The following is a 13788-nucleotide window of genomic DNA, read 5'->3' on the forward strand; positions in this document are numbered from 1 at the left end:
AGCGGCTTCTTCCACGCATCCAATCCTTTGCCGGTCGCCAGTTAGCTTCGATTTGTTGCGTATGAGTTCCATCAGGCGCTGTAATTAAAAGATACACAAAACATTTATTTAATATCACACCGATGTGACCGGCCGCCTTACGGCGGCCGGAAATTCTGATATAGCCTAACCAAACTGAAATAATTACCAACAAATTCGACGCTATGATTCACCATCTTATGGGTGAATCCTTCAGCAGCGAGACCCATGTAACTCCTAAATGAGTCCGTATGGATCTCACTGCCTGCAGCAACATTTTCTTTGATTAGGGGGATCAAGTTTGCCGCTTCCCGGTTTTCAACGACAACCATTCTGCAATCGTTGGTCGATGTGTCGACCATGCCAAGTACCCAGTGGCCGTCGATGATACGGCCACGGTTGTACTTGCGCTTGCCGAATTTGCCCTCATCGATCTGAAATAATATTTAAAGTGCAGTAGTAGAAGACAGGAATAATAACAAAATTAATTAAAAAACAGTATCAAAATTACCTGTACAACGATTGCAGAACCTCCTTCATCGATCCCGCCTAATTTCGGCTTGCCCGCTTGCATTTTGCAAACGTGGTCCACTATCATCTCCCGACAATAGCGGAACCACGCTGCAATCGTGTCCGTTGATAAAACTTCCTGATCTTCTCCTACGTCGGATACCTCCGTTGCGGTAACCTCGTAGGAGAAGTCAGATGTGAAGCAATACATAAGCCTTAAAAAAAATATATATATATAAGAAACGATTATAAATTTAATTGAAATTAATAATCAATGATTTCAAATGAAAATTTACTTTATTGCCTTATGCAACGGCAGACGGACATCCTGAAAGAAGGAATCGACTGTGGCCGCGTACTGCTTGCAGTTACCGCGGCCAGCAGGGCATCGGAAACGGCCAAGTCCGTGTTCCCCGCCTGCATAAAGCCTCATGGGCCGTCGATGGGTACTACAATTCTTTGTAGTACGAAGAAGTCCCTTCTCCCTGGCCCATGAAACCGCCGATTCCTTCGAAGCGGGCAAGCTGCATAAATCATATTAAATAAAATTCACAAAAACCCAGATAATACATACAAAATATGCAGAACATTAAAATGTATAAAGAAAATAACACATAAAATTCAAATACCTGCATAAGTTATACTTTCTCGTACTCATTGTTATATATAAATAACGAAAAAAACACAAAAAATATAAAAAATAAATAAAAAATAGAAAAAACACACAAAAAATAAATAGAAGATAAAACACAAAAAATATAAAAAATAGAAAAAACACACAAAAAATCAATAAAACATACAAAAAACACAGCAACAATAAAACACGGTACTGATTGTGAAAATAATGCTACCAAGAATATAACAGTTGAATAAAAAAATTGATAGAGTTAACAAATGATACCTGAAATAAATGAACAGATTTCAAATTTATGCGCGAACCTTCGTGCGGACCAATCAGAAGATGGGTAGAAGCAACATGGCGTCATTGTAACCTGTCAAACGTCACTAAAAACGTACATTTTTATACACTTGTATTTCTTAAACTATTGGTTTCCTGGACATTTAACTTGCATTTTCGAATGTTTCAGGTCAAAAACTATAAGATTTGATACTTTCCATCGAGAAATTTGTGGTCCCCCAAAACGAAGTCCAGCCCACTACGTAAATACGAAGACATACATACGAGGAAAATTGGTTAGGATGGAATGTAAGGATATAAAGCAATCTTTTACGGTTTGTTAGTTTTATTTTTTATTCGTAACAACTATTATCATTTTATTCTGTGAATAGTCATTAAAATGAAAGACAGAAAAGTGCAGATTAATTTTTTAGTTAATTTGTACTACATACAATTTCATGTAAAAATGTCAACGGGTTGAATGCGAACATGAATTATGAACATTGACAATTATTGTATAGATTTAAATGAGAAATACGAAGCTATATTGTTTAACCGGTAACTGGCTTGACAATCAGCTTTATCAATAATTATTCGTTCGAAAAGTAAACCAGTCAGCAATGCGAATTGCAGGTGTAATGCAGGTTGTTCATTGTAGAAGTATAATAGCATACGATGTTATTTAGTTAATATTTTCGGCGGTATTAATTCGAATATCCGTTCTTATACTCGTAGCAAAATTCGTTCGCGAACATTCTTTCTGTTCAAAATTTTACCGTTGAGTCTTAGTTTCAGGCAAGTTCTCGGAATTCGATACAATCACTTTCATTACCATGTACGACCCTTCGTCTCTAAACAGTTCTCGAACGTTTGCTAACGTTCGCTTGTGAGGGTTCTCATTCCTCACTCTTTACACCCATTCGAATATTTGAACTTTCATGCTAATTCATGCTTCCATTCCAACACTCAATTCACACATACGGTAAATATTCGGAAGTGTAACTCTTGTCAGAATCGAGCTGATTTTTTTTGTGTGGTTTCTTACAGTTAAACAATTTTTAACAAAAAATACAACCGACTTCGAAATGCACTAAAAAGTATGAAATAATTTCTACTTCATTTATACAAATACCCAACAGCTATTAATAAAACGTATTTACTCGTTAAATAGTATACTAAATACATTTCAACCTTTTCGGAGGCGGCGCAAAATTAAAAACTTTTCTTCTACTAAGAAGATTCAGGCGTCGACAACCTATCAAATCATTATTGGCAGCATCGTATATTCGGGTATTTTTAATATTGCGCCGCCTCCGAAAAGGTTGAAATGTATTTAGTATACTATTTAACGAGTAAATAGGTTTTATTAATAGCTGTTGGGTATTTGTATAAATGAAGTAGAAATTATTTCATACTTTATAGTGCATTTCGAAGTCGGTTGTATTTTTTGTTAAAAATTATTTTTACTCGAATTTTTAAACGTTAATAACTGGAAAACAAAGCCGTAAACGCTATTTCGTTATTCTTGATTTTCGTCTTATTTTGATCCCTAGAATCACCCCTTAAAATATTGCCCACTTGTTGTCGAACACCCTGTATAAGAAACAGTAGAGAATCAGCGACTGCATGTTGACTCATACACCAGTAGAGACACGTAGGCATACATAGAATTCAATGTAGTAACAATAGTTTTTCACGAATATCTCGCAAACTAAAACTTTCCGTTAATTATGCATAATTAAAAAGTTGTTCAGAATCATGTCCCCGACAACATATTAAAAGGTCATTTATATCGTCCAATCTTGACATTAAAAACTTCCTGTATTTTGCAATAAAAACGAAAAAATGAAAAATTTTTTTTCAATGGGACCAACCGGAAGACATACCCTACAAGACTTATTGTACAACCAGTACACTCCATTGTGAAATATAAACTGAATATTTTCGAAATTGTGTGTATTTGGTGTATACAGGTGTATACAGTATATTGGTGACCTATTCGCACATTGTATTTGCATGTTTGCATTTTACCTACATCTAACGAATCTGCTAACATATTAAATTCGTTTTGCTGACTGCCCCCCAGACCCCCCTAATAACTACACTAACTAATACCAATACCCATTTTTAATATAAGGAAATAATAAACACAATTTACAAAGTAACATATTTATTGGTATTAGTTAGTATAGTTATTAGGGGGGATCTGGGGGGCTCAGTCCTCCAGTCAGCAAAACGAATTTAATATGTTACTGTTCAACCGAATAGTTTTTGGAGTTCGGTTCTAGATCCCGAAGCGAGCAGACGTGTTTCTGTCTCTACCGGTGTAAACATAGGCCGCGTGTTGGTGTTCTGTGTGATTTCTGATTTTCGACAGTGAGATATTGTATAAAGCCCTATATAGTTAAATTAAAGTTCTAATCGAAAGCTGCATGAGCAGCAACAACCCCAAAATGGGGGTTGTTGACTTTAACAACTCCTAACAAGTGTTCAGCAACAGTGTAATGAAGAAAACGAAGCCACCAAGATAAACGCGAGTAATCAGAAGACATATGCCAAAGTTATTGCTAATGATGTATTTCTAAAAAAGGATCAAGCCATTATTGTCGATTCCAAGGAAGGCGTTTCTATTAAGGAATATGCAAATGCGCTGGCGAAGTTAATCGATTCAAACTTCATACGGTTCATTTCAAGAATCTCTAATGGAAGAGTATGTATTTTTTTGTCAAATAAGTCAGCAGTTGAATATGTGTGTAATAAACGACTTAAAATAAAGGAGTATGACCTCGAAATACGTCCCCTAATAAGAAGCAACAAAAGGGTTATAATATCCAATGTGTGCCCCATTATACCTCATGACATAATAAAAGAGACCCTAAGGAAAAGAGGTGTCGACATCACATCGAATATAACATTTTTACGAGCTGGAATGACTGATCCTGGGTACTCCCACATTCTTAGTTTTCGAAGGCAGTTTTACATTAAACCTGAATGTAAAGGAAACCTTCCGGACGCACTGCAAATCACGTATGAAGACACATCGTATTGGGTTTATCTTACTACAGATACAACAACGTGCTTCGTATGCAAACAAGAAGGACACATCGCTCGTCTGTGCCCAACCATTGTGTCTTCAAACGATAATACTCCTGACAGGGAGGAAGAGTCGGCTATCCCACAGCCAGAAATTATCAACAACGAAAAAGTGTCAATAGTAGAACAATCAGAAGATTCTCAATACACAGAAATTTCGGTTGTTAATACAAATGGAACCAAGCAGACTAGCGCTACAGACTTCCAGATACCACCACCTTTGCTCACCACTACTGCCGGAAGGATCAAAAGGCCCCTCAGCACCACCACGAGTAGCAGCTCTGACCCCGATAAAGTCGACGGGAAAAATTCTTCGTCAAACGAGGGTGACCCCGCTCCGAAACAGCCTAAACAACTCTTTCATGAGAAAATCAAAAGAAATCCACATAAAAAACAGTGCACACAAAACGAAATAGACGCTCAGCTACTCCCTGCTAAAAATCACCTTATCAGTAATGCTCAGGTGTATCCGCTTAACTTTAAGGAATTTTCCCTGTTTTTGAAAGACACTTTTGGAAACCCCGATATTCCTGGTATAGCTAGAAACTTCACTTCCGTCACTCCAGCTCTTATTGCTATGCTCATGGACGCTCGTTCCCATATTACGGAGCGAATTCTAAAAAGTCGCATCACCAAAATGATTAAACGTTTGACAAGTCCCGATTCCGAAGACCCAAGCTCAATAAATGACCAGGAGGCATAATCATTTGCACTTAATCTATCCAAAAATGGGTCCTAATAAAGAAGACGTTTTAAAAATTCTCTACTGGAATGCAAGGAGCATCTTGAAGCGTAAAGAAGAAATTCAACAAATTTTGTACACTGTAGACATTTTTGCCTGCATTGAAACTTGGCTCAGTCCGTCCATTGTGAACTTACAATACCCCGGATTTATTAGTTTCAGGTTAGACAGAACCCACGCACCCGGAGACGGGATTTTATTACTGATTCGGAAAAATTTGGCATACAAGGAAATACCAGGTATTACGTCCCCCCACGAATCTGTTGAAATCTGTGGTATTAGAATCACCAATACTAATCCAGCCTTTAACCTCATAGTCTGTCATAGAGCTCCTGGTCTTACTCTCACTCTTGATCAATGGGATAAAATTTTTTCCAATCTCGAAACAGATCAATGCAATATTCTGGTGGGCGACTTTAACGCCCATCATGTTAACTGGAATTGCAATAGAAGTGACAGAAACGGAGAAAACCTGTTAGAAATGGTTGAAAAACACAACTTGTTTATACACAGTCACGATTCGTATTCTCATATTGATAAATATTCCAAATCTAACATTGATCTGGTTCTTTCAAGTAACAATGTAGCCGATCAAATTAATATCCACATGAATGATGATACCTGGGGATCCGATCACTATCCCATATATGTATATTAGCGTAAACGCACAAAAATTCCTCTACTGTAAAAAATCCCATAAACTCAGCTCGAAACGGACGGACTGGGCAAATTTCGCGTTGCACCTCAACTCAGCATTCCCACAATGTTTTTGCGCCGAATATGAACTTCTCCCACCTAGTCAAAAATATGACTCCTTTGTAAAGGTTTTGAGAGAAGCAATAGTTAATAATACACCCAAGAAAAAAATTGTGGGTCCGCAAACGCATAGAAATCCTGTTGCATGGTGGGATAAGGAGTGCCATGAAATAAAGTAACTCAGGAACAAGGCATTCAAAAAATGGGAGCGTTCAAAAACTCTTGAAGATCTCATTGAATATAAAAGGCTGGTTGCATTGGCGAAAAAAACCTTTAAAACAAAAAAGATAAAATAATTTTTAACAAAAAGAAATCCGACTTCGAAATGCACTAAAAAGTATAAAATAATTTCTATTTCATTTATATCTGTATTCCACAGCTATTAATACAATCTACTTAATCGTTAAATAGGATACTAAATATAGTTCAACCTTTTCGGAGGCGGCGCAAAATTAAACATAATTTTTTCTTTGAAAAATAATAGGAATTTTATTATATCGTGTATCTTTACCATATCATCATCCCTTATTAATTATCGTACGTAATATATTTCTGTCCACCATTTATATGATGCAAAATATTTTTTTACGGGACCAGTGGGGAGTTGTACTGTATAAGATGCAAAAACTTTCATTCCGATAGGTCCATCCGTCTCAGAATAATCGGTGAACATACACCGCACGCACATGAAATAGTACGTTTTTTTGACATAAAAACCGTTCGGAATGAAAAAATATAGAATGTTTTTTTAACGGGACCAATCGGGAGACATACTTTAGAAAATGCAAAAGGTTTCGTTCCAATTGGTCCATCCGTTTCGGAATAATCGGCGAACAAAGGCAGAAAAAATAACAATAGTTTTTCACGAATATCTCGAAAACGAAAGGTTTCCGCTAATTATGCATAATGAAAAAGATGTTCAGAATCATGCCCCCGACAATATATTAAAGGATCATTGAAGTCATTCTATGTTGAGATTAGAAACTTCCCATTTTTATTTTGCAATAATGAAAACCGTTCGGAATAAAAAAATGCGAAATGTTTTTATAACGGGACCAATGGGAAAACATATCCTACAAGACGCAAAAGATTTCGTTCCGATTGGTCCAGCCGTCTCGGAGTAATCAGCGAACGTACATTTAGAAAAAAAAGTCGTTAGGAATAAAAAAATGCAAAATATTTTTTTACGGGACCAATGGGGAGTTGTACTGTACAAGACGCAAAAAGTTTCATTCCGATTGGTTCATTCGCCTCGGAGTAATCGGCGAACGTACACCGCACGTACATGAAATAGCACGTTTTTTTGCAATAAAAAGCGTTCGGAATGAAAAAATGCAAAATGTTTTTTTAGCGGGACCAATCGGAAGACATATCCTACAAGATGCAAAAGGTTTCGTTCCGATTGGTCCATCCGTCTCGGCGTAATCGGTGAACAAAGCCAGAAAAAAAAAAAAAGATATATACTCATCGAATTGAGTATCCTCCTCCTTTTCGAAGTCGGATAAAAAGAAAGGACAGTGAATGATGGGTCATGATGGGGTATGTGCGGGCAATGACGCACTCAGAATTTGTTCTTGGAAGTAGCTAAGTTGAACGAATAAAAATATTTTTAATACAAAAAACAGAGTTATTAATATGTGACATAAACAGTAACACTAATTTAATTAGGAACAGATTTTGGAAAATTTTCTGTTGTTCCCCTTCCTTTTTCTTTGGGGGATGCTAGAGCCCCTTAGCCCCCTCTTGAGTACGCCAGTGTCAGCGCGGGGTATGCAAGGACGCGAACTTTCAAACGTTTGGGACGTTCGACTCTGTTCACCACATGGCAGAATAAGGGAATATACTAAGCGCTTAGTATGTCATTCTCTGTTAAAAATGCCTACTTCCGCTACCTGTGAAAAAGGTAAAAATACCCACCTGTTAACAGTCTGCTAAGAGACGAGTCTCTGTTAACAGTTAAATGATATTTTTCGTTTAAGAATCATTATTTTATAAATATAACAGTAATTTTCGAATTATTTTTATTCAGTTCTTGTATTTTTTCAGAATGTCACATATCAAATAATACAATTATAAGGTAAAATATAATTGTTTCCCAAGCAACACCGACGAGATAATTATTGTACTGTCGCAAAGCTAAATCATCTCGTTGGTGGTATAACAGTTTTTTTCGGGGGTACAATGGGTAATATCACTATTCTACATTATCCATCATTCCTATTTACCGCTCGTACCCCAGGCCCACTGGGCCCACTTGGCGTGTCGAACTTTAACACAGGGGCTGGCAGTCTTTAACAGTATCTCGTCGGTGTCGGGGTCGATGGGGCTGGCGGATGTCCTGTTGTAGGAATAAATGATACCTTAGAAGTTAGGGTTCCTACTTAACCACTTGCTGGATAACTAGCTCACCACAATTTTCATATGGAATTTTATTAATTATCAATTGTTACAAATTTGTAACTACGATGTACATTTCAAAGAATTTACATTCTCTAATGAGAACACCCAGGCACAGAATACAAGGTTTCTCAAACACAAGCTACCGCTACAAACGTCCCCACGAGAATGGAAAAACTTCCATCCGGAACGGGAAAGCAACGCTTTTCCCGGAAGTAGATGTCGCGGTAAATTTATCGGAAGTGTACGCCTCGGCGAGACGGTCGACCATCAGCAGAGGTCGCCACACTGTGACGACGTGTAGCGGATTCGTTAGCCTTTGTGGTTCTGGTAAGAAAACTAGTCTTTGCATGTAGTATAACAAATATATTTTATTTGTACTGTGACTGGCTGACACACGTTTCTCGTCTAGCCGTTAGGATGTTTTTCTGTATTTTTCTTGGAATACATATAACTGAGATCAGCAACCGCGTGTATAGCGTCTTGAGCTGCTGCCAACCTTACAACTCTACATAGATGGGAGAGTGCCGCCACAGACGGGTGTGGGCTGAAGTCTTCGGGCTCGGCAACAGATGACTCCGGGTGGGCATTTTACACTCGTCTGGGCAGCTTCGTCTGGTTTTTTGAAGTCCCACGTTGCTCCTTTTCCTTGGGAGGGGTTTGCGGTTCTGTCGCCGGCCTCGAAGCTCCTGCTGGGGTAGTCCTCGTCGATCCTGTCCGTCGCCTCCATCGGCCCGACACCGTTGGGCAGGGAGAAAGGGGTAAGGTGAGGGAAGGGTTAGGGTTTGTCGTGATGTGGCAGTGTGAGGTGGGAGAAGCGCAGCGATTGTAACGGGGGGGGGGCACGCATGGCACCACGTTACAATATAATATGATAGATTTGCCTCTTACAGTTTTGTAAATTTTCATATAATACGCAGAACGGTCAAATCCGCCAGAATACAGCCACACGAGATATACATGTATAGGCATACGGGCGGCTATTTCTGTGAGATACGCATTTATTAATCATAATCAGATCTTATTTTCGCTGCGTTTCGCGTCATGTCTGTCTAACAAAGGCTGGCATTGAGACATGCAGACATTACGATAACAAAATTATTATCATGTACTTAACATATGTATCTTTATACGCACATATCTGTGCGGTAAAGAACTACCTAGGATATCAATAAATTCTGCCAATTTCCTCATTTTACAACAATGGGTATTTCGGAATTTCATTGCTAAGTTACTTATCTGTGCCCTTTTTTCCCTTGTTAATTTTATACAAAATTCTTTCGAATTAAACAGAAACCCAAGGAACTTTAATTCATTCGAAGGTATTAGCTTACACTTGTGTAAATTTAGTGTCAAACCTACAGCTTCCAGTAACATTCTCGTTTGCCTGAGATTTTCGTAACATTCTTGTGCCGATTGTCCAAACAACAGTATATCGTCCAGGTAAAATACCGACAAAAAACCTTTTGATCTTAAGTAGTGGGCTATCGGTTTCATTAACTTTGTGAAAACGAACGGGGCCGTACATAAACCAAATGGGACGCAATTGAATTCGTACAATCTGGATCTATAGCAAAATCTAAGATATTTTCTATACGACTTCTCCATTAGAATAAAAAAATAAGAGTCTTTGAGATCTATCGATGCCATGAACATATCTTTACGCATTAAACGCATCGCTGTCTTTTTATCTTCCATTTTGAAATGGGGGGCTGAGATAAACTTATTCAATTCTTTTAAGTTAAGAATAAACCGCATATCGCCATTGGGCTTAGAAATCAAAAAATATGGCGAAATGAACTGGTTTCTGCTAGGGTCGCACTTAGATATTGCCCCCTTTCTAAGCAATTCACGAATCTCTGACTCACAAGCAATATTTTCTTGTACTGTTAATTTCGGTTCCGTATATTTTAATTATGGCTGCGGTAGGCTCTCAAACGGAATAATATAACTTTTTACACATTGTAAAATAAAGGGATCATCAGTCAGTTTTTGCCAGTGCAGAAGAAAGTCTACTCCTTGTGCTGACGATTGTCCTTGGCCGGGGCTCTTTCGATTTCTGTCCCTTCCGCCGAGTGCCTCGGTAACTCATACCGAAGGGACGACGCCAGTTTAACTTCTCGCCCTGATGATGGCTGGAATATCCACCTTGTTTTTTCCAACGCGATGACTGGTACATCTCGAGACGTGGTACCAATACTCTTCCGGTAGCCGCTTTATCACATCCTTGGAAGCTTTTTCCATGACTTTTGCGGCTTTGAGATTTTCGGAGAATTTTTCTCCGAATAATAGACCATCGATCGAACTTTCATCCGCAATATGTTTTACAATAGAATTTAATCCTGGTACAATAAAGGATTTTCTTGTTTTCGACATGTCATGGTGCAAGTCCGCTAGGATTCTATCTGCATCGGCAAGGCGTTCAATAAATTTTGTAGAATCGACCGCCAATTCAGTGCTTGTCTCCGCCTTTAACACCTCCGTTATTGTCGCCGATAGCATTAATTCCCGCTCCCAGCTGATTTTGGGCCAGGTACTGGTAGTGGTCCTTATTTACCGCCAGCGCCGAAAAGGCAGTCTTGATTTCGGAGTTAAGTTTTGGCGCTCTAGTTAGAGGACAATTACCGATTGTTGGATATCTTTCTTGAAGATCGCGCTTTTGATCTTTCTGTTATACACTCATAACAAATATTTCCTTTTACTCCTCCTGTCTCATCCAAAACTTTATCTTTCACTAGTCACCAACTTTCACCATTACTCACTTTCGACCCTTCACCTTCCAACTCTCCCTTATACTGCAAAAGCCCAAAGTTCACCTTCCGAAATCCTTAAATAGCCCTATTTCTCAGCTCTCGAGTCAGTCTTAGTTTTGTCACGCGCACAGCATTCTGTAAGAACGCCGAGTTTGTAATAAAGTTTCTAATTTCCATGTAACGTCGATCTCTAATTAAATACTTTCAAGTGATACCCTATTTCCTGCATCCAACATCGAGGTATTGGATCAAACCGGGCATCACATACAAAATTTTGGTGTCAGAAGTTGGATCGCGTTCGTGGAAAGTATCGGAAAGAAGTTAATATTCTGTTATTGTTAGTGATAAGTGCATTGAACATTAAGACCATACAACATTGTGTTAAGGGAAGGAACAAAGGAAAGGAAGTTACATGATGATCATAACAATGATTGTTCTATTGTAAGTTGATGTCATTCACTAATTATCGTAATCCACAAGAATTCTTTGACGACAGTAGTAGCTCAATTTCAACTCAGTCTGTAAGCTCGAGTGAAGAATACATTAGCACGATTGCAATGGATTCCAATAAGATGATAAAAGATATGCAAGAATTAAAAGAAATTGTCCTAACGCTTGCTACAAAAATAACTTCTTTAGAGGCTAATAAAGATTCTGCGGAAAGTAGCTCGATGATGACGGAGGACCGTCACGGAGCTAATAGGATAGAATTAGAAAATGAAGATGTACCACAGTCAGCAGTAAGACTTGAGTTACCAAATATTAATTTTGACGAAGAGGAGAAGATCTCAAGATTTTTATGGAGTAAGGTCAAGGCCTTACCGGAATTTGATAATTGGTCTATTACAGTAGAGTCCTTCATATCGCAAATAGAGGAAAGTATTAGTCGAATACCTAGGCAATATCATTCGCGGTTCTCCAGGCTGATTAGGGCACACAAGATTCGTCCAAATGAAAAACGACTGCTCGAAGGTTACATTACCACGCATATAGAAGAATTAGTACAAGTACTACGCACGCAATTCGGTGACTTTAAAACTTTAGACGTCGTACAGACTGAGAGGAATTTTTGTCTTCAGAAATTCAATGAAAATATATTGGAATATAATAAACGGTTTATGACCTGCCAAATTGCCGTCGAACGGGCAATCAGTAACACACCTAACTTAACACCGGAACACAAACGTTACACACTCATAAATGAGAGACAAACGGGGTTGAATTTGTATTTACAGGGATTAAAGAATCATTTAGGATAATGGTTACGGCAAATCGTCCAGCAACCCTTAAAGAAGCTCAGGATCTCGCACTGAATGAGGAAAGAACCGCATACGCTGCACAACTCGCTAGACAACAAACCTTTGGTATGAACCGCGTTCCAACGTTTAGACCTATGCAATCGAGGCCTATGCAAACAAGGTTTATACAACCCAGACCCATGTCCGTCACACCTGCCAGGAATCAGGTACCGAGAACAGGTAACGGATCTATTTACGGGACCGTAACTAGGCCCAGTCAACCTACAATATCAGCACCACAACCCGTAAGGTGTTATCGATGCAATGGAGTAAATCACTTTGCACGTGATTGCCAAAATTTTCACGGGGTTCCGAATACGACACGACCGCCGGGAAACAACCATCACATAAAATATATCGGATCAACGGAGCAACAGCAGCCGAACTCGTCATCCGCGTATGCAATAAACCCGTCAGGTTTTTGGCAGACACTGGAGCCGGAGTCAACGTCATCAAAAGACGATGCACTACAGGATATAGAATTATCCACAATATCAGAAAACTCATAGGAATAAACCACTTAACCTTAACAACCACCGAGGATTGCGAAATAGATTGCGGTACACAAACTCATGTATTCGCCATAGTGGAAGATGATTTTCCGATAGAACAGGATGGCATAATAGGACAACCCTTTCTTTGTGATGAAAATGCTTTGGTAGACGTAAGACGGAGGACAATAATCTTTCGAGGTAAGACGATCAATGATAAAATTCTTAATTTTAACCACGATTACGGACGAGTAAGATTATTAAAGGAAAGAACACGATTGGAACACATTTTATCAGAAAACGATCGTCAATCGCTGTGGTCAGTCATTTCTAGATATAATGACTGCTATTATTTACATGGAGATCCTCAACCGGAAACCAATTTAGATTCGCACAAAATTGAGCTGACTGAAAATAAAATCATCAACCAACAGCAATACCGACATCCACCAATACACCAGGAGGAAATAACACGCCAGATCGGGGAAGTGCTTGAAAAAGGAATTATACAGTCATCGAGTTCGCCTTACAATTCCCTATTGTGGGTAGTTCCCAAAAAGGAAGACGCCTCAGGAAAGAAGAAATGGAGAATTGTCATCGACTTCAGGAAGTTAAACGAGTTAACAAGACAGGATGCATACCCACTTCCTAATATCGAGGAAATACTAGACCAATTAGGAAAGGCAAGGTATTTTTCGGCGTTCGATCTAGCTTCCGGATTTCATCAAGTTCCTTTAGAAAAATCGTCACGCGAAAAAACAGCATTCTCAACGAATAACGGTCATTATGAATTCTTGCGCATGCCTTTTGGACTCAAGAATGCGCCTGCTAC

General features: G+C 38.7%; 1 protein-coding gene across 1 annotated transcript; it reads right to left on the reverse strand.

Moving 5' to 3' along the window:
• Nucleotides 1-313: 313 nt before the first annotated feature.
• LOC123987753 lies at nt 314-1186 on the reverse strand. Its single transcript, XM_046285610.1, has 5 exons — nt 1158-1186; nt 825-1052; nt 530-743; nt 390-452; nt 314-325 (listed from the first exon to the last, which is right to left on the reverse strand). The coding sequence occupies exons 1-5, from the start codon at nt 1184-1186 to the stop codon at nt 314-316; spliced, it is 546 nt and encodes a 181-aa protein (XP_046141566.1).
• Between the last annotated feature and the right edge of the window lie 12602 nt (nt 1187-13788).

This window comes from Osmia bicornis, chromosome 5 (genome assembly GCF_907164935.1).
Source record: "Osmia bicornis bicornis chromosome 5, iOsmBic2.1, whole genome shotgun sequence".
NCBI classification, from domain to species: domain Eukaryota; kingdom Metazoa; phylum Arthropoda; class Insecta; order Hymenoptera; family Megachilidae; genus Osmia; species Osmia bicornis.

What these genes read in the sequence shown, in the direction of transcription:
- LOC123987753 (XM_046285610.1), bottom strand. Translation starts at nt 1,186, where the DNA reads ATGAGTACGAGAAAGTATAACTTATGCAG. An exon ending in AGAAAGTATAACTTATGCAG is followed by an intron (nt 1,053 to 1,157) that starts GTATTTGAATTT and finishes TGATTTATGCAG; the next exon opens with CTTGCCCGCTTCGAAGGAAT. An exon ending in CCGTTGCATAAGGCAATAAA is followed by an intron (nt 744 to 824) that starts GTAAATTTTCAT and finishes ATTTTTTTTAAG; the next exon opens with GCTTATGTATTGCTTCACAT.